The sequence below is a fragment of the Petromyzon marinus genome, chromosome 41, assembly GCF_048934315.1.
Source record: "Petromyzon marinus isolate PM22_M1 ecotype Great Lakes invasive population chromosome 41, UKy_Petmar_22M1.pri1.0, whole genome shotgun sequence".
Taxonomy (NCBI): Eukaryota; Metazoa; Chordata; class Hyperoartia; order Petromyzontiformes; family Petromyzontidae; genus Petromyzon; species Petromyzon marinus.
Window position 1 is genome coordinate 9,075,847 of NC_133707.1, and position 25,267 is coordinate 9,101,113.

The window sequence follows — 25,267 nt, forward strand, 5'->3', positions numbered from 1 at the left end:
AAACCGAGGTTATACTTTCGATACTGAATTTCAAGTACAATGTATATATGTAGTGTTTTGTTTTTACTTTAGAACCCAGTTCTGCTGAAAAGCAATGGTCGTGCCATGTAAAGAAAATAATGGCGGGGGGCTTACGAGTTTTAAAAGTTTGAAATATGCCTGCACCATTATTGGCTGAGCAAACGAGCCTTTTGTGACATGACCGAAAACGAAGACTTAATAATCACTGGGAAAATGAAAAGCAATGCAAGATCACCAGCCGTGTGGGATTAAAAAAAAAATGTGTTGCCGCTCGGACGAGGAGAGAGTTTTGATCCTCTGCAGAGCCCAAAAGGGGGCTTTCGTCCCTTCGAGCGGACACAACGGTGGCGAGCTTCGAAGCTCTAAATAAAGTACAAAGGTAACGATCCCTCTCAGCGGCCGCACCAAAGCGGCCGCGACATCTACACGTCGCTAAATCCATAGTCATGGAGATTAGGAGCCCATCAATGTCAAATGCGAGGCCATTAGGTGTAATTGTGGCAATTAAGTAATAAATCACGGGTGCCTTTCTCCCCCCCCCCTCCCTCCACCTCCGATGCTTTAGAAAAAACGAAATAAGAAGCGGCTCACGCCACACAGAACAGTTTGTGTGACAAGGCCAACAAAAGGCTGTTGGGCTCTGCCAAGAGGCCTGCGCGAGGCGATCGGGTCAGTGGATACGTGTTCTGAATGGATAGTGGCACGGTCTTCTCCTTAATCCTGCCCAGCTTGCGAGAGAGTGGGGGGGGGGAGGCCATCACCGGGTCCACAGATAAATCTGCATAAGCACCAAAAATCCCTTTCGCTGAAGCCTACATTGCCCCTTCGGGAGATGCGGCGACTGTACGTGGAGCGCACGCAATGCTTGCGCACCGTCACACTTCTTGCGAAAACGAGCGCAGCATTCGCGCTGAACCGGCGAGTGGCGCTTCCGCAGATTTCTAACGGGGCCCCCCCCCCATCCCCCCCCGTCCCCCCCCCCTCGGCCCTGTATCACGCTGAGAAGAAAAGCTGTTGAGGACGGTCAAAACAGCACTGGGCCGAGAGCGAGCAGATGGTTAAACAGTTGGCAATGCGTTCTCAGGAGCGGGCACAAATCGGATTATTCCAAGCAGTTTAGCACTTTGTCTGACCTCCCCTCTCCGATCAGCTATGGACATTGGTAATACTGTGCACATCTATGCATAGGCTTAGAAATGCGAGCAATATAAAAGCCATCCGAGAAAGGCGCGAGTGGTAAGGGAGTGAATGTAGAGGCATTCATCGCCGAGCCGATACGGCATTGTTGTGCCACGGCGAATCTAAAGGCATTTCTAAAGCACGTTTGTGGTTCATTGAGGCCATGTGAAGCACATCAATGTGATCAAGGCCCCAACTGCGCTGGAGTGTAGATGTTATACTTAATATAGCCACAAAGCCCCTCCTTGAGACTAATTTTACTTTTCCAAAGCAAAGCTTTACTAATATTTAAATGCGCTACCTGAGCATACACGTTAAGACAGCCGCTTACGAAAAATAAAAAAACGTATAGAAAAGTACCTCCGACTGCAATTAAGAACTGTAAGGCCTTATTATTTTTTGTTGTTTAATAACTGAAAGCCCGAGGTTAACCACGTAAAATAATATTTTTTAAAAAATCATTTCAGAATATACCATATTGTTCTACAATATGGTGCATCCCGTTACATTGATTATAAAAGAAATGTACAAAAATCAACATACTGAAAAGAATATATGACTATAGCCTGCATCAAGCAGCTTGTATTACCACTTATGTAATTTAATTGTTGGTCCATTATAATCGCAAAGCCTATTGTGTTTTGTGCCTGAGAGTGCTGCCACATAATTTCCAATTAGGTTCAAACATTGCATCAAATATTAAACCCACATTATTTATGGGGTTAGCACAACAACAAAAAACACACGCGATTTTCAATTTAGCTTTACAAACTTGGAAAAGTGTTGTGAGCGATCAAATATGAAGCCCGGCACAACATGAAGGAGAATGGTTGTGGGCTTATACCGCGCAGCGCTCGGCCACGTATGGAGTTTATCTCCCAGGTACGATAACTCGTGTTCACGTGCAACGTGGCCAGGGGGAATCACTGCTCAGCGAGCAATCCACTGTGCCATCACTCACAACACTAAACGAAACGATATTTTAGTTTTATTTCACCAGGTAAGGCCCACTGAGCTATGTAGCTCTCAGAAGCGACCTGGCCACAAATGATAGCTCAACGAAGTGGCTTATCAAGTGGAAATTTATAGCAGGACAATATTCTACATGCACGTCGAATATCAATGTGGAGGATTGAAAACCAGAGGACCGGGAGAAAAATTCACGAGACCACGGGAGAGAAACACGTATACAGGCATCAGGGTCAGGATGAACCCACAACCTCCTGTATACCAGGCGAGGGAGATCACATCTCGCCATTGTGGCGACATGTTACCAGCGGTATGATGTGGCTTTGCAGAGGCATACAAAAAGTAATGTTTGCAGCAGGCTACAGTCAATGTCCATTTTCCCCCCACACAGAAATTATGGGCAAACAATAAAAAATGCCTGTACAGCGTTCGTCTCAATGACCTGCAGAGACTAGCCATGTACCCCTCCTTTGTTTGCCAACCACATTCAAAAGCACCACCACCACCTATCCCCGTGACCACGAGCACCATCATCCGCTTCCCTTTAATGCACTCTGACGCCACTGAAGGCCCAACGGACACACGCGGCGATTTTTACACGGTGGCCCGAAGGTAATTATCACGATAAGCCTTGCATCTTTGCCGTACTTTCAGCCTGCGAATCCCCGACGCCAAGTACGGTTCACCCTGTCCGTTGTTCCGAGTAGCTCTTGTCGGCTATCAATTACGGCAAGAGCAAAGTGACAAACGCATAACGCTTGGCACGGTATTTTGGACGGGGTAGGTCAGCAATTACTGAGAAATTACATTTACCTTAACGGCCACTTCTGATGCGGGTGAAATTAAACTAAACTATTTTTTATTTTACCAGGTAAGGCCCACTGAGCTATACAGATATTTTTTTAGAATAGACCTGGCCACAAAGGATAGCTCAACAGTGGCTCATCACGTGGAAATTCATAGCAGCCAAATACTCTAAAGGCATGTCTCTAAATATTAAGGGAAAAATCCACACGACCACGGAGAGAACATGCAAACTCCAAATATACAGGCGTCAGGGTCAGGACCGAACCAAGGATCTGCTGTATACCAGGCGAGGTAGTTAACATCTCGACACCGTGGCGCCCAATGATATTGCGGGAATTGCGTCATCACAAGAGGTCGCTTTACACATCACCTCGTCGCAGCCCAATGCTCCTTTGGGCCAGGCAGTTGCTTTGAAACGAGGATCAGATTTGAATGAGCAATGATTAGGTAGGGGGGGAGACAACCGCTACTCTTTTTTCCCACCCGTCACTGGGAAATGATCAAGTGTAAAACCAAGCTTCGCGTTATTACATGACGAGCTCTCCGATATCAAACCTGCCCAATGGCGGCCGAGTTTGAATCAACTTTCCCGGTACGAAGAAGTTGATTCAAAAGCGTTTAACGTTGCGCATAGCCCTGTTCAGGGCTTTCACCGTTCGATAATTTTTTCCAAACGTTTGCTATACTTTTGAATTGGAACTAGATTTGGCGATGATAAAACAGCTCTTTGCAGGACTCTCTTGATGACCTATGCTCTTCTTGCTCTGCGGCTCGTTCAGAGCCTGACGCAGAGACGGTGTTCCGATTGAGTCAACACACCGGTCAATGACTGGCAAGTGCAGATCCACCAAAACAGGAGAACATTTACCGACACTTTTCACGAGATATATATTTTTTTTGGAATGGACTGTGGATTGACAAATGTTCTTGATGGGCCTGTGCTATTGATATGTCAGTCTGTGCTAAATTACAGTTGTTATTAGGGCCTTTGATTATAATGCAAAACACAGTGCAGAGAAGGGCACGGTGAGCATCAGACCAAACCATGGCAACTAACAACAATATGTAAGGTGTATTGGACCATGGGGAAAAGGAAAAAAAAAATGTATTCACGAAAGTGAAAAATCGATTCACCACTTAAAATTTCAAACAGAGCGAATGAGTCTGCCAAACCTATGCACATTGCACGCTCTCCGACAGAGCTTGTTAGGATTTGTGAATATTTCCCACGGATTCAGTGCGGCCAATAAAAAAAACCACTCCACATTCCACCTTAAAATGCACAGTAAATCATTAGCATTTGTCTCTCTACCAGTGCACTTTACACTTTCGTTGCTACCCTTCCAGCCGATGGGCATCGCTGCCAACCGGAGGAGACGTTTTTACCCCTCGCGAGTCGCCAGGAGGCCACCGTACAACACCGTCGAGACGGCACCAACCAGGACCCTCGCTCACCACACCACCGGCGGCCGCCCGCCAACGCTCACGCGCGCTGCTGCGGCAGTGTCGGCTTGGGGGGCGGCCGCGAAGGCGGCGGGGCCCGGGACGACGGCGGCGGCGCCGGAGGCAGCCGCGTCGGCGAGCCGGCGAGCGCCGCCGGCGGCGCCGCCGCCGGACCGGGGACGGCGCGCGTCGGCACGGGCGGCAGCGGCTGCCGCGGCGGGGGAGGCCCCGGGCTTGCGGGGGCGGTCGCGGGGACCGGCGGGGGTGGCAGAGGCTGCGAGGGCACGGACGGCGGCCGCGACGAGCGCACGCTGCCGCAGGTGCTGCCGGTTCCGCCGCTGCTGCGGGCGCCGCCGTTCCGCTGGGGGGCCCGCGCGGGCGGTGGAGCGGAGCTCTCGGATTTCACGCGCGTGAAGTTGATGCATCGGCCCTGCGTTGCACGGCACGGCAAAATGTAAATCGAAGCGGAGTTATTCGATGATGATGATGATGATAATAGGTCTTCCGTTGCGCCAGTTGTCGTGCCTCTTCCACTGGGTGTTTCAGAGTCATCGAGTTAATGGGTCTCCCCCTCCCATTGTCTCTCTTTTCCCCGAGTTCTTTCACCTTGCTCGATTCAAGAAATGTAATAACTCTTATGTATTACACCTTTGTTGCTGGCCGTTTGGCATTTAAGGCTTTTGGGCCAGTGGCCAGCTACCGTGATCTGCATTCCACCAATAAACACGATTCTGATTTCATTTCACAATATTAATAATTAATTGGCAATAACGAAGAGAGGTATTTTAAATGTACGAGAAAGCACAGCGCTGACTTTCAGTTTGAATTAATTTCACAATTTACTTACAACTCAATAATTCAAATAATTGTATGTGTGTGTGGATAAACGTTTATTAAAACAAATTAATATCTACATTCAAAATTAAATGTATTTCACTGGGAAACTATGAAGTATAATTTCATACAACTATGCAACATTCCTCGCAATTATTCTTGGAAATGAACGCAGTGTAAATATAAAAGGTTGAACATTTCCATCCAACGTTATTAAATCACTCTTAAGAGCACTTGGCACAAGAAGGGGAGCAGGTTCCCTGGCAGAAGCTGTGCTGGCTCAGATCAACATAAAATTCCCTTTAAAAATTTTAAAAATAAACCTTCGACTGCCATGCAGTGGAAAAGCCAGGTTTCTAAGGCTTTGGTTTCAAAGCTCACGATGCTGACCCATAGCCATACCTAAGACGAAATCCCTTTGAAGTTAAGGTGTGGTGCCATTTTACATGCGATGTCTTGAAATGTTATTGAATGTAGACACGAAGAAATAGAATTTTCACAGTCCATTAAGTCAACCGACTTCTGGATGAAAGCATCCCGGAGGTTGCTGGACAATACTTTACAAAGCTGGTCAGAGTGAGTTGGTAAAGGAGGGCCCGCGACCGGTTCAAATATTGCATGCCACCGATACAAGCCGTAGCCGGGAATCAAAGTCAGGAACTTTGTTTGGGAGTGCAGATTGCTTAGCATAGCTCCATTCCATTTAAACACTCGAAAAACTATTTTACATGTGCCACACCACGGGGAAGCAGATCATTGTCGAGGATACAATGAATGTAAAAAGAGAAAGGAATGGGGAAGGGATGCCAGGACCGAAGTCCCCAAGACGGACAAAGAGGGCAAGGGCTCAAGATGAGGGGAGGGGACGGGAGGGGAGAGGTGGGGCACTGGACAGTAAAGGTGAGGAGAGGGAGCAGGAATGACCGGGCAAAGATATTGGGGATGAGATGAGAGGGCAGGGGCAGAGAGGGAGAGAGAAGCAAGGAGCGAGCAGACGTCAAATGCACGGAGAAGCAGCGTCTGTTTTTACAGGGGGCGGGGAAAGGGGAGGGATTCAGAGTGGGGGTGGCCACACATAAGTCACGTCATTTAAGGGAGGCTTGTGCCAATTTACATCGAGAAATACAGCAAATATTATAAATATAGTGTGAAGTTATAATGATGGTGCTATTTGTTTACCCAGGAAAGCCATAGAGTATGAAACCTCTATGAAAAAGATCCTGCATTGCGGCGTTTTTACCAATTCCATTTTCGAGGGATAAGCATGTGGCATGTGGGAGGACCATGTAGCATGGCTAGAAAGCTAACAGTTGATTCAAATAATACTGTCGAGTCAATGCTTAAGAAACACCCACTAACATAGAATTTTCAAATGCATGTTTTGTTTATGTAGCTTTATAATGGTTATCATATCTAGGGAAATGTGCCAAATATAAGATCTCGGAAAATTCTTAAGAATTTAGGTTGGCTCCATTATGGAGTAAAATCACTTCCGTTACTGTATCACGCACACATGTACTCGTACCACAATTTAACGTAATCAGCGGTCCCTGGGGCATGAAAAGTAAACATGAGATTCAGCCTGAGGGCTGCAATGGCCATAGAAGGCATTGGCGACAACAACAAAAAAACTTTCGAAGTTTGAGTGTGGGAATTGGTTTCAATTACCCCGCTAGGTTGCGCATAGTAGCGCCATTGGACCGCATGTGTGGCCTCCCTCCATCCCTCCATGACGGTAAATACTTGGAAGAGAAAAAATACTAAAAACTGTAAACCCAGTGAAGCGTATTAAATCTCCATACGGTATTTTTTAAGGGTCAAAGCCAAATTTCCAAATACTTGCTTTAGAAATTAGCGAGATGCTGCCAATTGGTAAAGGTGGATCCCAGCAATTTTTTTTGTTCATGCCACTACTCTCGAGAACTCCCTCTAGAGCGGCGCTAGTGTGGTCCAGGGTACCACTACCCAGCGGTCCACAATGGCTCCTCCACGTGGTTTCGCAGTGGCTGTGATGCAAACGCAGGTTGCTCTGGACAATGACAAGGTATTATTATACCTTTTGATTTGGGCATCAATTCATATTTTACTTATTTTGAATTTGTTTTATTAAGTTAGGTAAACTACCCGCATTAAATTACCCTAACTCTAAGATGTAAATGCCACCCCCTAAGAAAAAAATGTTAAAGAGCAGCATTTGTATGTTCCGGTAATATGAACCATTTTACATTATTGCCATTTAAAGATAAGCAAATGCGTTTTGTTACCAGGAGTGGTGGGGGTTTGGGTGGTCTGCGGAAATGTTTGCATCGGCCGAGTGATCCGCGGGACCAAAAGAGTTTGGGAAATGCTGCCCTCGAGGGCCAGTATATGCCTTATCTCCTATGCTGCTTGGACGTCTTGGAAGAGGTGGGCGTCCCCACACTTTGCCCCACCACACGCGGCCTGCCGATCGACCGACTGTGGTGAAGCCGTTAATACTGCTCGGTGGACAGAGGTGGAGGGGTTGAAAAGAAACGTGTGGCTACAGAGCTGTTGAGTGGCGTAACGTGGACGTCCAGAATAAGCACCTCATTCGCACCTGCTGGCTATGACATTCCTCCTCCTCCTCCTCGAAGGCACTGGCACAACCATCAACCGCATCATAACATCAACAACAGGCCGATGCACACATCTCCTTCAGAAATAGATCATTAAAGACAAACCACAGTGTAGTTGTGGTCGTGCAACCCAAACTATGGACCATCCCGGTCAACCACTGTAGTCTGCACTCCTTCCATCGAGGAATAGCAAAACTACCTCTCCTAAAGTAATCTACTAGCTAGCAAACCTCGACAATGGCATTTGGCTCCTGGACACATTGAACAGTGGAGTGGGAACAAGGATTGTCATGGACCTGCACACACAGTCTCCCGAATAAAGTACCTTTGTTGAAGCCACTAGCTTTGAACGGCCACATATAAATGCAGCACATGGATGCTAAATCAATTTCCTTGCAGGGTTCCTGCGAGTATCCCAAAGCGCATTATTTGCCAAGACGGGCGAGTACATTCCTGGTCACTCCTCCAAGGGGACTCTCAAGTTACAGTACATGTAATGACATCCTGAAGTTTGCTCAACCTTATTTTGCTCCAAATCTGTCACGAGCTGGTGGGATCATCATTTGGTGCAGTGTGGCTGCTTGACATGGATTTGCAACAAATGCTTTCACTCTGCTGCTGTGTAGAACAGAGTCAATTAAATGGATCTCAGAGGTAGCTCTGCGATATCCGCTTCAGTGGGCCATTCTTCAACACAAAGGAATGCACTGCTCTGTGAGACAACCTCACCCCTACCGTCTCGTGACATGACACCACTAGCAAAATTGGGAAAGAAAATTGGGAAACAATGAAAAACTAAAACATAAAATATACAAGTGCGTTCTACTATTTTATGATGCTGCTACGTTGGCAATGGTGCTCAAACAAAAAACTTACATTCGTCAATAATGCGTGTCCGATGAAGAAGGGAAATTACATAGATTTTATAAACGCATGTGTGTTCTTTTAAGGCAGTGCGATAGACAAATGTTGCACTATCAAGTGAGCAAGTTCAGCGATTGTGCAGAGATTTGGGCCAAATTCCACAGTTATACCGGACATTATTAACACCGTGCATGCTATGTTGTGTAGAGTGTTTGTGAACTGATTGGAATTTAAACGCACGCTAAATTACGAATGCAATACAATTAGTCGCAGTTTAATTTTCTCACCCTTGCTGAGCATATTAAACTGGCAATATGCACAAAAGCATTTTAGAATATCCATTAAGATGTCAAATTGTATTTTACACTCAACGGTAGAGTACCAAAGAATGTTATCAACCCAAAAAATTGTTTAAATGTTGACTTTATTTTGGTACAATATATCCACTAGGTGGCAGACAGCCTTAGTGAAGGCCTCGTAGAGCACGTTATCATGGGTGTAAAAAAAAAACCTACGATACGAACATATGTTGGATATTTCTCACTAAAAGCCATAACTAAAGAATAATAATCACATTTTACACAAAAAAAACATGGAGTAATAAGAGACACGCATTAAGGTTTTATGGACATTTCAAAATTAAATCACATCTCACGCACGGTTTTCTGGAAAACAAGGTGTGTCCCCCGTCATTATATTTATAAAAGCGAAACATTATCCCACCAGACAGACCTGTCTAAAATCCCGAAACAATTCAAGCTTAATGTGACCACAAGTCAGACTTTAGGTTTCCCATACACCCGTGTTATGTCGCAAGTCTCAATAAACACAAGAACAATTCACTTCTGCACTGCTCTGGGCCAAAAAAAAACCTCAAAAGTTCAACTCGGTTTACTTGCGTGGAATCTGGGCGGTTGTGTGGGTTAGGCGAGGGGAGGTTGCTGGTCCTTAATGGGAGAGGAGGGGGGTGGGGGAGTTTGTGTCATTTCTTCCCTTTCCCAGAAGTGATTGAAGCCCGAGGCTGGGTGGCTACGGCCACCTCGCTGCATAACAAGCATTTGTATTCCACAAAGCCCCATAATAACGGCTAATAAAGCTGTTCACCTCATTCTCACACAACGGTTTCTCATGCAGCTCTAATTCTCACAAGGTTCTCGGCACTGGAAAATGTTAAGTCCAGTGGCTGGTCTCTTGTTGGGATTAACTTGCTAAGTCAGACACTACCGCATGAAGTATTGTATCTTTGCGATCTCAACAGGCCTCGTTTCAAATACTGTATATTATTTTAATCTGTTAGGGGTGAGGCGGTAGTGCAGTAGTTCACACACTGAGCAACGAGCCCAATGACCCGAGTTTGATTCCTGGCCACAGCTAACATCAGCGGCGAGTGATATCTTAATCAAGCCGCACTGAACAGCATGGTGAAGTATCGTCAAAACAACCCTGACACAACATAGAGAGGATTTAATGCAGCAATAGGTTGACAAAGGGCTCTAAATTATTATAACTGCTCGCTATAAACACTCATTTATAAGATTAAGACTCGTTTTTTAGGAGGGTCCCGATTGGGATGTTTGGACGATTCCTTTTAAAATGTCACTGCAAAACGACAGAGCATATTAAATTGGGTTTTAAAAACGTAATTTCACGAACCTTCTTGCTATGGGAAGTTATAAATATCGGTTTGACGGTCATGTGACAATCCCAGTGCAGAGGGCTGCGAGGTATTATGCTTCCTTATCTTGTAAAAATAAAAAAAAATAGCCACTTGTGGGATTTTTTCTGGGCGAAATCCTGTGAGTTATCACTTCTGGAAGCGCTCTCTCTCTCTCACGCACGGGGGGGGGGGTGATATGACGTTCTGCGAGATTTCCAAACGGATTCCTCATCTCGTGACACGAGGCCCGACAGCAAATGCGTAATAAGTTGGTGGAAACAGAAATTAAACATTTCAAGAGTGCAGAGCTCCAACCATGTTTTATACCCCGGTGAGTGTAAACCCCTCGGCCTAATTACCACGGAGTGGGCAAGATCACAGAACTTCTCGAAATAGTCTGCCAGCCTCTTGGCTCCCCCACCATCACCACCCCCGTCCCTCCCACCCGTAGTCATTTTTTTAGACTTCCATTGCAGTAAACCCACACGGACATGTGTTTGAGATTTAGCCACACTGACAAGTGGAAACGTTTGACGATAGAATATTTTTGGTTATCCCATGCCATGTGTCCCGCAGTTTGACTAAACCACCAACACACATGCTCTTGCGTGGAGCCATCACTGCCCTTCGAGACGAGCAGCAACATCGGTGCTGACGGCGTGGTTCTTTGCAGAGTTTGGGCCCGAGATCTAATCGCTCGTGGATTTGGGGAAATAAGTTTGGATGTCAAGGGACAATTATATCACCGATGACGTCTCGATTGCGCTGTGATGGGAGTACAGTAATGTCGCCATTGGATGATGAGAAGACTCTTACTGGAACTTGTCCATCGTGTCTGAAAACGAGCTCAGAAAATGGGAACACAGAATTACTTCTGGAGTTGACTCAATAGTTTAACACCAGATGACGCCCTTTCTTTCTCTAAAGGGAACAGTTCACCAGGTGACAATAATCCAAATATATTTTTACATGTGTACATGTACAGCCCATTTTGTCAATGTACTGCTGGATGAGGGTCTCCCTAAACTATGAAGGCTGTGGCGGGGGATTACTTTATTATACGCCATCATTCCGGTCAGTGTGGGTTAGTGAAGCAAGAAAGCAAAGTTGCGGGAGCATATCAGTACGGTACAACAATGTATTTTTTTTTCCGCACTGCCATCTACTGCCCACCACGTCGCTGCAATATATTTCATGAGATGTATTTACTTAGCAAGGCCTCGCCGAGTCAAGATTCCTCGTCACAAGGATCCTGCAGCATTGGAACGTTTGAACAATTTGAGTATTTTTCCACGTGGAAAGAAACAGAGGGAAAAAACCTACATCTACAACGAAGTTAAGATTCAACTATCTACAGCGAGCTCGGCAACCTACTTCATATCTTTCCCTTCCACGGGCCATTTCACAGTCCCTGTAGGATGGGGGTCTCGCACACAACGACATCTGCACAGCAACACCACACCAACCTCCAAAATCATCAATATCTCAGGCCTGTGCCACAAATTTCAGACACACAAAGCGACTGGACAGATACATGGTGTTAATGAAGCGCCATTACCAGTCCCCAGGGACAATTATAACGACAATTACAAACAGTAATGTACATTTCCAATTACAATGCCACCACAATCCATTACAAATTTGCAGTTGTTATAATTTGTAATGATTGACCCCTGGTCCGGCCATTTACTTTGGAGAGGTCAGCAAACAACGTGCATTAACAGCAGCAGAGAGGGCTTGGCCTTAATTGCTCACGGTTTTAGGAGCCGACACTTGTCACATGGGATAGGCATTAATCCCACTGCTGGACACATCCCGGGCGGCACGTCACGAGCGGTTGGGGAATTCACGTGCGAACCCTCTGACAGCCTCCACCATCGTCCCAGCCTCGGCGCTCATCCGAGCCAAATGCGGGAATCATGGTAATGGGAAAGCCCGAAAATAACCTCAGGGTGGCAAGAAGGGCTGGTGCGGGGAGAGAAGGGGGAGGAGGTGTGTGGGGGGGGGGGGAGCGGGATCGGAGGGGAAGGGTGGAGAGTCCAAATGCTGTAAAATTGCATCGCACATCACACTCCGTCTGGCCTGCTTGTTATTAAGATTTAAGTCGGCAACAATGTGGCTTCCATACATCCATGCCCCGACCAGACAACCAATATGTGATAATGGGGGGGGGGGAATAATGTGGCTGGGTAGCTTAAGGAGTGGACACCGCTCAAAGCATGGGTTTCAATCTGCGATTATTTTGAAATCATTAACACTGACCACAGGCCCAAAGGCTCAAAGAACCCAAAATGCCAGTGATAAACAACAGCACTCTTAAAAGGCTTAATAGAAAGGCATTAATGCCTTTATTGAACCGAGCGAGGTAATAAAAAAAATTGTGTACAAATATGATGGGAGGGAATGCCAAAGTCGCAGTTGCTAGGAAAGAAATCAGACTTGAACTGTGGTATGGATGAGACGAAGCAGTCAGTGAAGTAGACCGAATCCTCAACATGGGTGGAGGAAGCAAGTTCATGGGAACAGAATCTATGGTAGTAGCGATAGAGGAGCGGTAAGGAGGCGACCGACTTCCAGTGAGTGAGTGACTGGGGCGAATCGGTGAGGTGGGAACTGAACCGAGTGCTCCATCCCAGATATTAAACCAGTTTCTCAAGTTCATCGAGGCGATCATCTCTCTGTGTGGTCACCGATGACTGCACAACAAACCAATCGTATCAAATCAGTTTTTTGTACTGAAATGTAAAACGTTCCAGCTCCAAGCATTAAAACCATTCAGTTTGCCATGCGATAATCTTTGTGGTAAGTAAGCGGTGCAAAGCGTAGCGTTAAATTAGAGTACAGCAGTTATAAAAGTGACTTTCCTCGTACGACATGATCTGCTGCTAGCTGCAAATAATTCGAAATGGAAATGCCTGCTTCTCGTGGCACGCCGCCTTTAGCGCGCAATTCAAATATAAATAAAGATAACAAAAACAATGCAATTGGGCTGCTTAAATCAGACTCTTCCTGGGAGTCATTCCAGGAGAGCAAGCTGAACCCTGATAAGCAACGAAGCTCAGTTTGAACCAACGGTACTCACAGGGCCCTACGCATGAATCAGCTGCACTGTGGAGCCGCTGTGTGGAATCGCACTGCATGGTTGGCCGGCTGGCTTGTATAAAAGACAAAGTTTTCCCGAATAGCCTTAATAAACTGTTGGGGCAAGTGCTGTTTACGAGCATCTTTGAAGGCCGGAATGGCAAATTATGGGGTGGGTGGCCAGTACCACACCCAGCAGCCTTTGGTCTCCCAAGTGGCGATGTTTACACACCGTGCCAGATACTTGTTTGGAGGCTGAGTCGACGCAGGTGAGGCAGAGGACCGATTCTGATAAGCGTCACTGGTATCGAACTAAGCTGGAATCGAACTGGGGTCACCGGATTCGTAGCGCAACATGCTAGCCGCTAAACTACCGCTGGCTGGTATGAATGCACACACACACACGCGCATGCAGCTTCACTGCACAAGGCTGGCAACTTATACGGTTTATAAAGGGGGCAGTCTTGTTTACTTTACTCCTCTTAACAACGCTGTGTGAAATTGACAAGGCACGCACCATATTGTCATCCAGAATTCAAGAGAAACAAATTTGCCTCAATTAACTTAAAATAAGCACTACATTTTCACAGCAGTTTCCCAGCAAAGATTAAGCCAGTGTTGATCCAACGGTCCCAACCATATGCCAGCACTGGCCCAACATTGGGCTCGTCTACTGGGTTAGATGGCCACTTGCGTTTTATAATTCCAAATATTTAAATAGCTTCTCGCTCATTACTTGCACATAGGCACAGTAAAAAATGTATTACATTTATATCAGAAAAATATATCGAATCTATTGTCCTCTAACGTAGTAGTCTACCTTTGCAATATACAGTGTTGCACTGCAAAATATGTTTTGGATATATGACCAGGTTCTCCATATATTATAGAAATAAATAATGTGCCATGGGTGGCGATGCTTGTGAACCACTGCCAATGCTGTGGCTATTTATTTTTGTATGAATATACGGAGCATCTGGTTGTTATTTGTCTGTGAGCATTTGTACAGACTAAAACCATAATTTTAACACGATTTACATGAGGAAATTAATGCAATTGCATTAGACGAATGTGTCTTATCTGATAGTACAGGTATTGCCAAAATTCACTTAAGTGTATGTTACAAAACAATGCAATGTTTGGTGATATTTGATTTACAATTGCATTCAATACCGACATCGATCTTGGGGTAACATAACTACTTACGTAGACACTGACCATACGTACATACCTAGACGTACATTTGTGCACAACATACCGTACGGACGTTGACTTTAGCTGCTCGCTAACGCACCTTTTCTAAGTAATGCATGCAGAACTTCTTTCACACCGTACGTAGACAAATGATCTAAATCAGATAGATTTACCCTGACCGTAAAGTGGCATAACGGGCACAGCAATAAGCGGGTCAAACTCAACGTCGCTGCTCTCGAGGCCACGGCTCGAGCCGGCGAGCAGCCGGCGATCTCTCGTCGCCACGTCTCGCCGGGGAGCGGAGCGGAACGCCGGGTCGGGTCGGGGGGTGATGGGGGTAAGGAGTCCAGGCGACATAAATTTGCACCGAAATGTTTTCGCCCGACGGAGCCCGCAAAAAGGTCTGCCCCGTCAAAATGCCACCTTCGGAAAGGGCCTCCCCTTCAAGCAGTCCCATCCGATTAGAGGGGCGCCGCGGAGAGAGGGGACACGTGATGCGCACGTCCACTCGCGTTTGCATTCGGCAGACGGAGCGGCCGGCGATAGAATGGCGCGGTCGACACCGCGAGGCATGAACCTGTCACGGCGCACCACTCTACAACCCGCTAACTAGTTTGCATTTTAATTTTTTTTATTATTATTATTATTATTGTTGTCATGAATGCGCCGCTTCCAGGCACACGAGCGTTTCGTGACCAGCAAGAGATACGACGGTGAGCAAATGTTTCGTGGGATCACGCAAATGTGTATCCGAATAATTGTACAATTGAAGGAATAAAAAATCCCACAGGGCTCCGAAAGACTCTGGCGAGTGTCCCATGCTCCGGGCGGATACCGTGATTGTTATTGTACCCAAAGGCTGCGCGAATGTGAGATGTATGGTTCGTTTCAGGATGTTGCTGTCGTAATAAGTGCAATAAAATAACCGCGGCGACATCGCAAAATGTATATCACCGACACAGAAACTAACATTTAAAAAAATGCACAAACACAATATATATTTAATAAATTATATAGATAATACATTATTATAATGTTAATTTATACACCAAATATGAACAAATCGAAATGCTCGTATAGGGTATTTCCTTTCCACTGTAAATCAATCTGCTTAATACTGATAACGTGTGCATTGTCTAAAATCATGTAAATCAATTCAATTTAGCTTAATAGCAATAAGAATTAAGAGAACTCTGAATGAAGGACAACTTCCCCCACACGGTGTTGGTCATGGGGGTGTTTCACCGTACGTCACCACACTGTCTTCTTTGGTTCTTTCGGTAAAGTCACGTAGAATGAGAATAAAATAATAAATTGATAAAATAAAATAACACAATAATATTCTCACGACGTTTCGGCCACAACACAAGCGGCCTTCATCAGGTGAAGGGAGCGAGACTGTCTGGTAGGACAGCGCTGGAGTGAGAGAGCCACGTTCAGATCACGGCTTTTTAAGCTGTGTGAGAGGAACAAAGAGCCTTGACGAAGGAATTAGCATAAAATTTTGCATTGAAATGGCTGAATGATTACCTTGTGACTGGTCACAGAAATAGCTATGTTAAAAGTTAAAGCATACACATCCGCAGAGGCACCCATTGTTAAAAGGAATTAGCATAGAATTTAGCATTGAAATAGCTAAATTAAGGCATACACATCCGCAGAGGCACCCCTTGATAATGGGATTAGCATAGAATTTAGCATTGAAATGGCTGAGTGATTCGCTTGTAACTGCTACAGAAATAGTTACGTTGAAGTCAGAGCATACACATTCACCGAGGCACTTAGTACAAATCAAACAGGAGAATTTAGCATTGAAATAACTAGGCGAATTTAGCATTGAAATAACTGGGTGATTTGCTAGTGACTGGTCACAGAAATGACTACACATCTGAGCTATTCACAGTACTATATAGTGAACCAATAAAAACTAAAATATAAATTACCTTCATGTTATCAATAAACTCTATATTCTCCAATCAGCTAAGCTACCAACCATAAGTCGTTATATATCACAATGCTATATGGCGAAAAAATGGGTGGATTCTTACCCTCAAATTTCCGTACCACGGATAGCTACGGGCCCCGTTCAGACGGACGAGTTCGTCCATGGTCGGAACAGAGGAGGGGGAGAGAGACAGCTGCGAAGCCCTAGTATACTCCATGTTGTAAACCATACCATTAACCGTGGTGTGAGAGGTATTAAGAGGCAATGCTGGCGAAAGAGCTGCGGTCTGAAGGTCATCGTAAAATTACAATTAATTAAGAACAGAAATGATTTAACACATCTTTCCAGTGGTTACTAAGCCTGAATCCATCTTCTCGGTTGAAATTGTCTCTGTGCTTGTATATGTGAATGGCCTCATGAACGAATCTCTCATGGTAGCCAGTTGGTTTGCAAAGAACCTCCGTCTTGGAGAAGTCAATGTCATGTGAGCCCACTGAATTGTAACAGTGATCTGCCACGGCAGAGGAGTTCGTCTTACCGTGTTTCAAGTCTGCTTTATGTTCGCGGATGCGGTCCGAGATATGTCTTTTGGTTTCTCCAATGTAGCTACTACCACAGAGGCACTTTAGTTTGTAAACGCCCGGGTACTGTATGTCTGGAAGAGCATCTTTTACAGATGGAACTAAATCACGGATTTTGTGTACTGTGTTGAATCGGACCTGGATCTTGTGTTTATTCAGGATTTTGGAGATCTTTTTAGTGACCCCTGCAATGTAGGGTAAGGTGATGGTTTTGAGTGGCTCCACAAGAGGATCCTTCTTCATTAGCCCTGAGAGCTCTCAGGGCTAATGGCTACTCCGACTACACAATCCGCAAAGCCATCACTCCAGTCATGAAGAAGGATCCTCTTGTGGAGCCACTCAAAACCATCACCTTACCCTACATTGCAGGGGTCACTAAAAAGATCTCCAAAATCCTGAATAAACACAAGATCCAGGTCCGATTCAACACAGTACACAAAATCCGTGATTTAGTTCCATCTGTAAAAGATGCTCTTCCAGACATACAGTACCCGGGCGTTTACAAACTAAAGTGCCTCTGTGGTAGTAGCTACATTGGAGAAACCAAAAGACATATCTCGGACCGCATCCGCGAACATAAAGCAGACTTGAAACACGGTAAGACGAACTCCTCTGCCGTGGCAGATCACTGTTACAATTCAGTGGGCTCACATGACATTGACTTCTCCAAGACGGAGGTTCTTTGCAAACCAACTGGCTACCATGAGAGATTCGTTCATGAGGCCATTCACATATACAAGCACAGAGACAATTTCAACCGAGAAGATGGATTCAGGCTTAGTAACCACTGGAAAGATGTGTTAAATCATTTCTGTTCTTAATTAATTGTAATTTTACGATGACCTTCAGACCGCAGCTCTTTCGCCAGCATTGCCTCTTAATACCTCTCACACCACGGTTAATGGTATGGTTTACAACATGGAGTATACTAGGGCTTCGCAGCTGTCTCTCTCCCCCTCCTCTGTTCCGACCATGGACGAACTCGTCCGTCTGAACGGGGCCCGTAGCTATCCGTGGTACGGAAATTTGAGGGTAAGAATCCACCCATTTTTTCGCCATATAGCATTGTGATATATAACGACTTATGGTTGGTAGCTTAGCTGATTGGAGAATATAGAGTTTATTGATAACATGAAGGTAATTTATATTTTAGTTTTTATTGGTTCACTATATAGTACTGTGAATAGCTCAGATGTGTAGTCATTTCTGTGACCAGTCACTAGCAAATCACCCAGTTATTTCAATGCTAAATTCGCCTAGTTATTTCAATGCTAAATTCTCCTGTTTGATTTGTACTAAGTGCCTCGGTGAATGTGTATGCTCTGACTTCAACGTAACTATTTCTGTAGCAGTTACAAGCGAATCACTCAGCCATTTCAATGCTAAATTCTATGCTAATCCCATTATCAAGGGGTGCCTCTGCGGATGTGTATGCCTTAATTTAGCTATTTCAATGCTAAATTCTATGCTAATTCCTTTTAACAATGGGTGCCTCTGCGGATGTGTATGCTTTAACTTTTAACATAGCTATTTCTGTGACCAGTCACAAGGTAATCATTCAGCCATTTCAATGCAAAATTTTATGCTAATTCCTTCGTCAAGGCTCTTTGTTCCTCTCACACAGCTTAAAAAGCCGTGATCTGAACGTGGCTCTCTCACTCCAGCGCTGTCCTACCAGACAGTCTCGCTCCCTTCACCTGATGAAGGCCGCTTGTGTTGTGGCCGAAACGTCGTGAGAATATTATTGTGTTATTTTATTTTATCAATTTATTATTTTATTCTCATTCTACGTGACTTTACCGAAAGAACCAAAGAAGATGAATCATTGCAGTCACGAAAGCTTTAAATCGAAAAGTCACCACACTGGTCAGTGCAGATTGGTGAAGGGGGAGGAGCCCAGGACCGGTTCAGATATCACTTGCCAATGATGTCAGCTATGGCCGGGAATCAAACTCAGGACTAATGGGTATTAGCACAGTGTACTAATCATCCATCATATAGGTTTTATTGGGTTAGATATTTACGCGATTTAACCCAAATTATGTTTTTATTATGTACGATATTGGTCGCGAAAAGCCTACGTGTTAAAGCATGCTAACCACTTCACCACCTCTCCGCCCCAATGTACAAACACAAGAAAGATTTAAACATTATCCATGAACCCATACGACTTAAGTTCGATTAAACCATAACGAGTTAAATAATTTGAGACGTAAAATTTCAGCTTTAAAGAAATATCATAAATACATAAGACCCTTCTCAGTGCCTTTAACAATGGCCACATTGCAGAATAGCCAACCATTTAAATACAACCCAGCCATTTGCAGACACATGGCCAGAATTCCTCTCTCTGGGTTTCACCCCCCCCCCCCCCTTCTCGCTGCAGCTCCATTGAACACACAGGATGTCAGGAAATGAGAAACACCAGGAAGGAACAAACTGCCATGGCTTTCCTAGAAAACCCCTGTACACACCAACAACTGAGCCTTTCACATGCTCACCTGACCTGCCATTGCCGCTAAAATGCTTACCGACAACACGTCGCACTCAGATTGTACAAGTTGTGGCTTGCCTCTCCAACACACCGGTGTGCTGTACTAGTGACGAAATGGCACGTTCTGTTTACGTGACAACCCTTACTAGTTGGCTGTGTCGGGTGGTGGCGGGTTTTAACGACACATTTATACATTTACGCGATCTAACAACCAAAAAAACCTCTATGATGGCCTATCCATATTGTTTGCCATCTCAGATATATCATAATAAAAAAAATGTTCACAGCCCTTTTGTTGTTCTTAATCCACTGCTGCGTGAAGGTCTCCTGAAGCCACGTCAGTTGTGAGGGTTCTTTGACCATACTTCACCACGCTGGTCGGTGTGGGTTGGTGAACGATGGTGGGGGGGGGGGGGGGCAGAGGGAGGGATCGAACTGAGGTCGCCAGGTTTGTAGTGCAGTGCGCAGAACTCCATAACCGTGCTCCCCCGTCCCTCATTGATCAAACGCGACAAATAATAATTTCAATACAAAATATGTTTTTAATAATTTAAATACAAAATATATTTATTTTTGTCTGTTGCTTAGTGGGGAAAAAATATTTCTATATTTTGAGTGTCAACCATTTTGAAAGAGTTTCCTTCAGAGTGAGATTAGAAGGGACGAGGAGTGAGGGATTTGCTAACGCCAGAGCTGGAATGAAGCATCTTTGCGTCAATTCATATCGATCACGATACACGCATAGAATAATGTGTAAGAATATATGGTGCAATTGAGAAATGTCCAGCGAATACCAGAAATCCTGAAAAATAGTTTAAAAACACAACCTCTACATGAATCGGACCGGTTAATTTTATATGTAGGCTTTCACAACCGATATTTTGATTCATCATTGGTTTATTTTGGGTTAGATCGTGGTGTGGGGAAAATGTAATTTTTTTTTTACAAAAACCCTCCACCACCCGACGACAGAGCCAATCAAAGCAACGTCTCACGTGGGCAAATATTCCCAGCTCCCACCAGAGCCGAGCTTTTGTTGAACACCCGATGATGCTGGTCCTAATCTCCAGCGAAAGGTCGTACATTTTTCTCGCTTGGCAAACATTCGCTACGGTTTTTGGCTCATAAACCAAGTCACACTCTTGGGTTCTTTCGGTAAGGTCACGTAGTTAGAAATAAAATAAAATCAAACAAATCACGACGTTTCGGGCACAACACAAGCGTCCGTCATCAGGTGGGACAACCACAGCAGGAAACAATTGCCGAAGTGGACGAGTCAATCGGCACATTTGACCACGACGTGACAACTTGATTTGATTGGCCTGTCAGGTGGTGGAGAGGTTAGCTATCGTTAATATTTTACACAATACCTACACGACGATTCGAGCCAAAAGAAACCCCCAAATACGAATCGCGAATCGGGCCCCGTCTGAACGCTCGGCGACTCGCCGTTCACATACGGGTCTCCCCTGTGCAGCAAATGCGATCGCAAGGCTCAAGGCGGACTCTCGCCCCAGGAGGAGGGGTTAAATAAAGGGCGGTGTGAGAGCACGAGGCGTACCTTGTCTCCCTGCTGCGGTCTCATGAGAGACACCCGATCGTAGCCGCGCCGTAAAAGCACCCAGATGGCATCGAGCTTCCCCTGGGAAACAAGAGGACAACAGCAAGAACACCACACGGCCGGCAGGAACTCCGTTAATCCAGCATCCAAACCCAACCGCGGCCGTGTATCTGTCCACATCTATACGAGCATCGTGTTGTCTTAAAAAAACAATACGTATTTACGGTTCTTTGTCAATCCACGACTGTTTTTGTATCGCTTGTTGTTCTAACGTTGTAACGTTACAACGTTCTTACCCGCCCCTACTGGACATCTGGGAAAGAAAGAGCTTGATAGCTCATCCGATTCCTCCAGAATACATAAATACTCTGGATGAAGGTCCGCCCCATGAAGTGCCAGTCATGAGTACCGTTTGACTGTTTCACCGGCACTTCACTGTGCTGGCCAACGCAGGGTGGTGGAGAGAGGGTCCCAGGACTACCTCGGATAATCATTCGCCACAGCCGTTAGCCGTCGCCGGGAATCAGAATCAGAATCTTTATTTATGCTGGAGAAATACGATGAGCTATCGAAGCTCTGTTTCATAGATGTCCGGTAGGGGTGGGTAAAAACGTTACAACAACCAAACAATACAAAAAAAACGATCAGAGTGCAAAGTATAGGAAAGGAAAGCAAATCTCTAAACATAAATACATAATATATCAAAAACTCAGGCTCACAGATTTAAAAAAAGCAGACTACTCTGGCATTGGTCTGCCCCACGTGATAATAAAGATGTATTACAATGGCAGCAATGCACATGTCTGCGTACCGCCCGTGCTTGCTTGTAGGTAGACTCAACCTGTAATGAGTACCTGATGCGCTGAGTAAATGACGTCAGCGCTACGGAGATGCTCACGAATATCACTTGCGGCAAAGTCTGTTAAAAGCTATGATGGCGATCATAGTCTTTGGTGTCTGCAGGTCGACTCTGGTCTTAAATAAGTATGTGGTGTGGTGTGGAATGTAAACCTCGGCAGTAGGGGAGTCGTGTTTACCACAGTGACACAGGCCTTCACAGTTGCTCACTCACAATAATTGCCCCAACAATCTGATGAGAGGCTACACCGGGGATTTTGTCTTGGTGTCTGTAGTGGGGAGTGGTAGCACTGTGGTTCGTGAAGTGCCATGAACCCAGCTAGCAGAGTTGTATTCCCGGCCAGATTTCTACTCGTAAATATACAGACAGTCCCCGAGTTACGATGGTCCGACTTACGATATTTCGATCTTACGATGGCGATAGCGATGCGACAAAATTGCAAAATATTTTACATTTCGCGCGGCAGGCAAACGCAGCAGCGTACGAAGCTTGTTGAGTACAGTAGAATATGATACGTTACGATACGTTCAATGCGTGTATGATACGTAGCTTTAGCGATTTAATTTTTAGGGTTACCACGGTACGATACGTTCAATGCATGTTAAACATTTTTTTATAGCAGATAGGATTGTTTCCTGAAAAAAACTTTCTATTAAATTGCAGTTCATATAGGTAGGCTAAGAATTTACCTTGTTTTTTTTTACTTTACATTTTACTTTGCAATACAGTATTGTAATTAATAAATACATACAGTATATAGTCTATACAGTACGGTACTGTAAATTGCTCTACTTTTGCTAAATTATCACCATTCTTTAAGACTCCTGGGTAGGCTAGGCCATCTTCGACTTACGATATTTTTAACTTACGATGGGGTCGTCGTAACGCATCTCCATTGTTCGTAAGTAGAGGACTACCTGTATATATAACACTGGATATCCTCTCGGACATCGCAGCCTCCTCACAATGTGTGAAAATCAGTGGGTCTCTTCACCATCGGACTTGACGTGTGTTTTACATTAAAGGATATGTGTTTTATGTATACATGTTGAACTTTTTTCACACCGTACGTAGCCAACCGTGCTAATCGGAGGTGTGGGGGGAAGGACAACAAATTAAACACAAAAAAGCAATTCTAAAGAAATACGTTTTAAATCTAGATTAAAAAATAACGCTTGACAAAGAAGTCATAAGTCATCAGTGGGGTGGAGTCGTGAATAGCGGCACTGCACTCCCCGACCCGCACCGATCGAAAAGTCCTTCACCAAATGACCAGAGGTTGATTCCCAGGGCCATAGCTAACATCAGTGAGCGAGCAATATCTTGAAAGGGTTCGGGGGGGGGGAGGCGTGGCCAAGGGTGGCCCCCCCCCATCACAACCCCCACACTGACGAAGCGTGGTGAAGTATGGTAAAAACAACAGCCACGACCCAGGCGACGTTTGGCAAGGCGTACGTCCGGCGGCAGAGCGAGCACGCGCGCTTGCGAGCGGGTAGGCGAAGCGTGGCACGAGCGTCCCCCACCTTGATGGGAGTGTACCACTTGCGTGGCGGCTGCCGTTGGTGCTTGGGTTTGCTGGGGCCCGTTCGGAGCGGCTCGAACTCCTCCTCGGGGAGCTTGATGACGGCGTTCTTGGGTTTCTCCAGCTTGGCGCCCTCCTCGGTGGAGCCCTTATCCCCCCAGCGCACCTACGCACGCACAGACGAGAGAGCGCGCCCGTGTGACTGGTTCGCTTAGGTGCTGCTGTAGCCGGTGTGAGCACGTGTAATATTGCACTCGGCTGCTACGTGTTGCTCTAATTTCTACAGAGACAGATGCGTTTTTTTTTAATTATAAGTGAAGGCAATGGATGATCAGAGAATGGACCCCCAAGCCTCACGTGAACAGCAGGCCACGCCCAGCAGTGAATTTTTTTGCGCAATCGTATTGTGATCAGGCTCTACTCGAGAAATTAGTTTAATCACGGGCAGCTGGATTTGAACCCAAGAGCTCGCGACACATGCGCCACCCAGTCACCTTGAAGTGGAAATTCCTTTGAAAAAAAGAGCAACACGATCGAGGGTGTCGTCAAACAGCTGTGAAAGTAGGCCAAGAGTCAGCGCGAGGCCTCAGGGGAACGCTCTTCACTAATTTTCCTAGGGGAGGGGGCACTTTCACCGATAAGGCATCGTCAGTGTGAGGGCTGCCAAACCACCTGCAAGGGGTGTTTTATCACATTTGTGTATCGTCTGGGCCTTGCGATGAAAAACACTGCCTCAGGGCTTCTGTCACCTCCATTCTCTTAATGCCTCCAACTCCACGGCCCCCGTAATAAGACGCGTCCACCGTTGGCCACTTCTTCTTGGGCATTTCATCATCTGACGAGTCCTGAGCACGCGCACATACGGACATAGCCAACATGTGAATGACGGAAGACTGAACAATTTCTAACGAGTCAACGTAATATTTCTTAAGGACACCAACGAGGTGTGCACGACGCTCAAATGTTAAGTCACAAAACTGTACGCTGTAAGGACCGAGGTGCTCTGTTTAGCCTTACAAATTGTTACGTGATGCCCATTGTTAATCTACTGCTGGATGAAGTCCTCGCCATGCCATGTCAACCGTGAGGCTTGTGTGAACATACTTCACCGTGGAGCGTGGGTTGGTGAAGGTGTGGGCGGGGAGATGGGGGGGGGGGGGGGTTAGGATCACTTAAGATATCACTCGCCATTGACATTTGCTGTGGTTGGTAGTCCAACCCAGGTTGTCGGGGTTTAAAGCCTAGCGTGCTAACCAGTGCACCACCACTCGACTCACAGTGCTATTCGAGAGCACCATTGTCACATCACACAATGCAGTAGTCTGACCAGCACCATGGCTGCCCAGCCACATTCACCTCTCCCATTAAATATTCTAATTAGCACCGGATAATCAGTTCAGGCTGAGGTGACCTAAAGAAGGTCCAATTCAGGAAACAATATCAATCGTGACTTGTATTGAGCATCAAGGCCAGGAATATAACGATCACCGAACTTGCCCCCGTTAGTATTAACAGTTTGTCAATAGTTGTAATTGTATTCTTGGTTCTTTCGGTAAAGTCACGTAGAAGGGAAATAATAATAATAATTCTTGCTGTGGTTTTCATACCTGGTGATGATTGCTTGTGTTGCAATCGAAACGTCGTGAGAATTGTATTGTT

General features: G+C 45.5%; 1 protein-coding gene across 2 annotated transcripts in view; it reads right to left on the bottom strand.

The window, feature by feature from the left end:
- Positions 1–1,894: 1,894 nt before the first annotated feature.
- The window catches only part of LOC116951016 (anthrax toxin receptor 1-like), an 89,142-nt gene continuing 65,769 nt past the window's right edge, over positions 1,895–25,267 (bottom strand). The window contains exons 15-18 of one of the 2 annotated variants that reach the window (XM_076073361.1): positions 24,358–24,453; positions 23,610–23,774; positions 21,228–21,308; positions 1,895–4,849 (exon numbers count right to left, since the gene is read on the bottom strand). In XM_076073361.1, the coding sequence (XP_075929476.1) occupies positions 4,460–4,849; positions 21,228–21,308; positions 23,610–23,774; positions 24,358–24,453 (732 nt within the window). In that variant the 3' untranslated portion in view covers positions 1,895–4,459. Of the gene's footprint in view, positions 4,850–10,846; positions 12,337–21,227; positions 21,309–23,609; positions 23,775–24,357; positions 24,454–25,267 lie in introns of those variants that run through there. The other variant, XM_032969285.2, reaches the window with a different exon arrangement.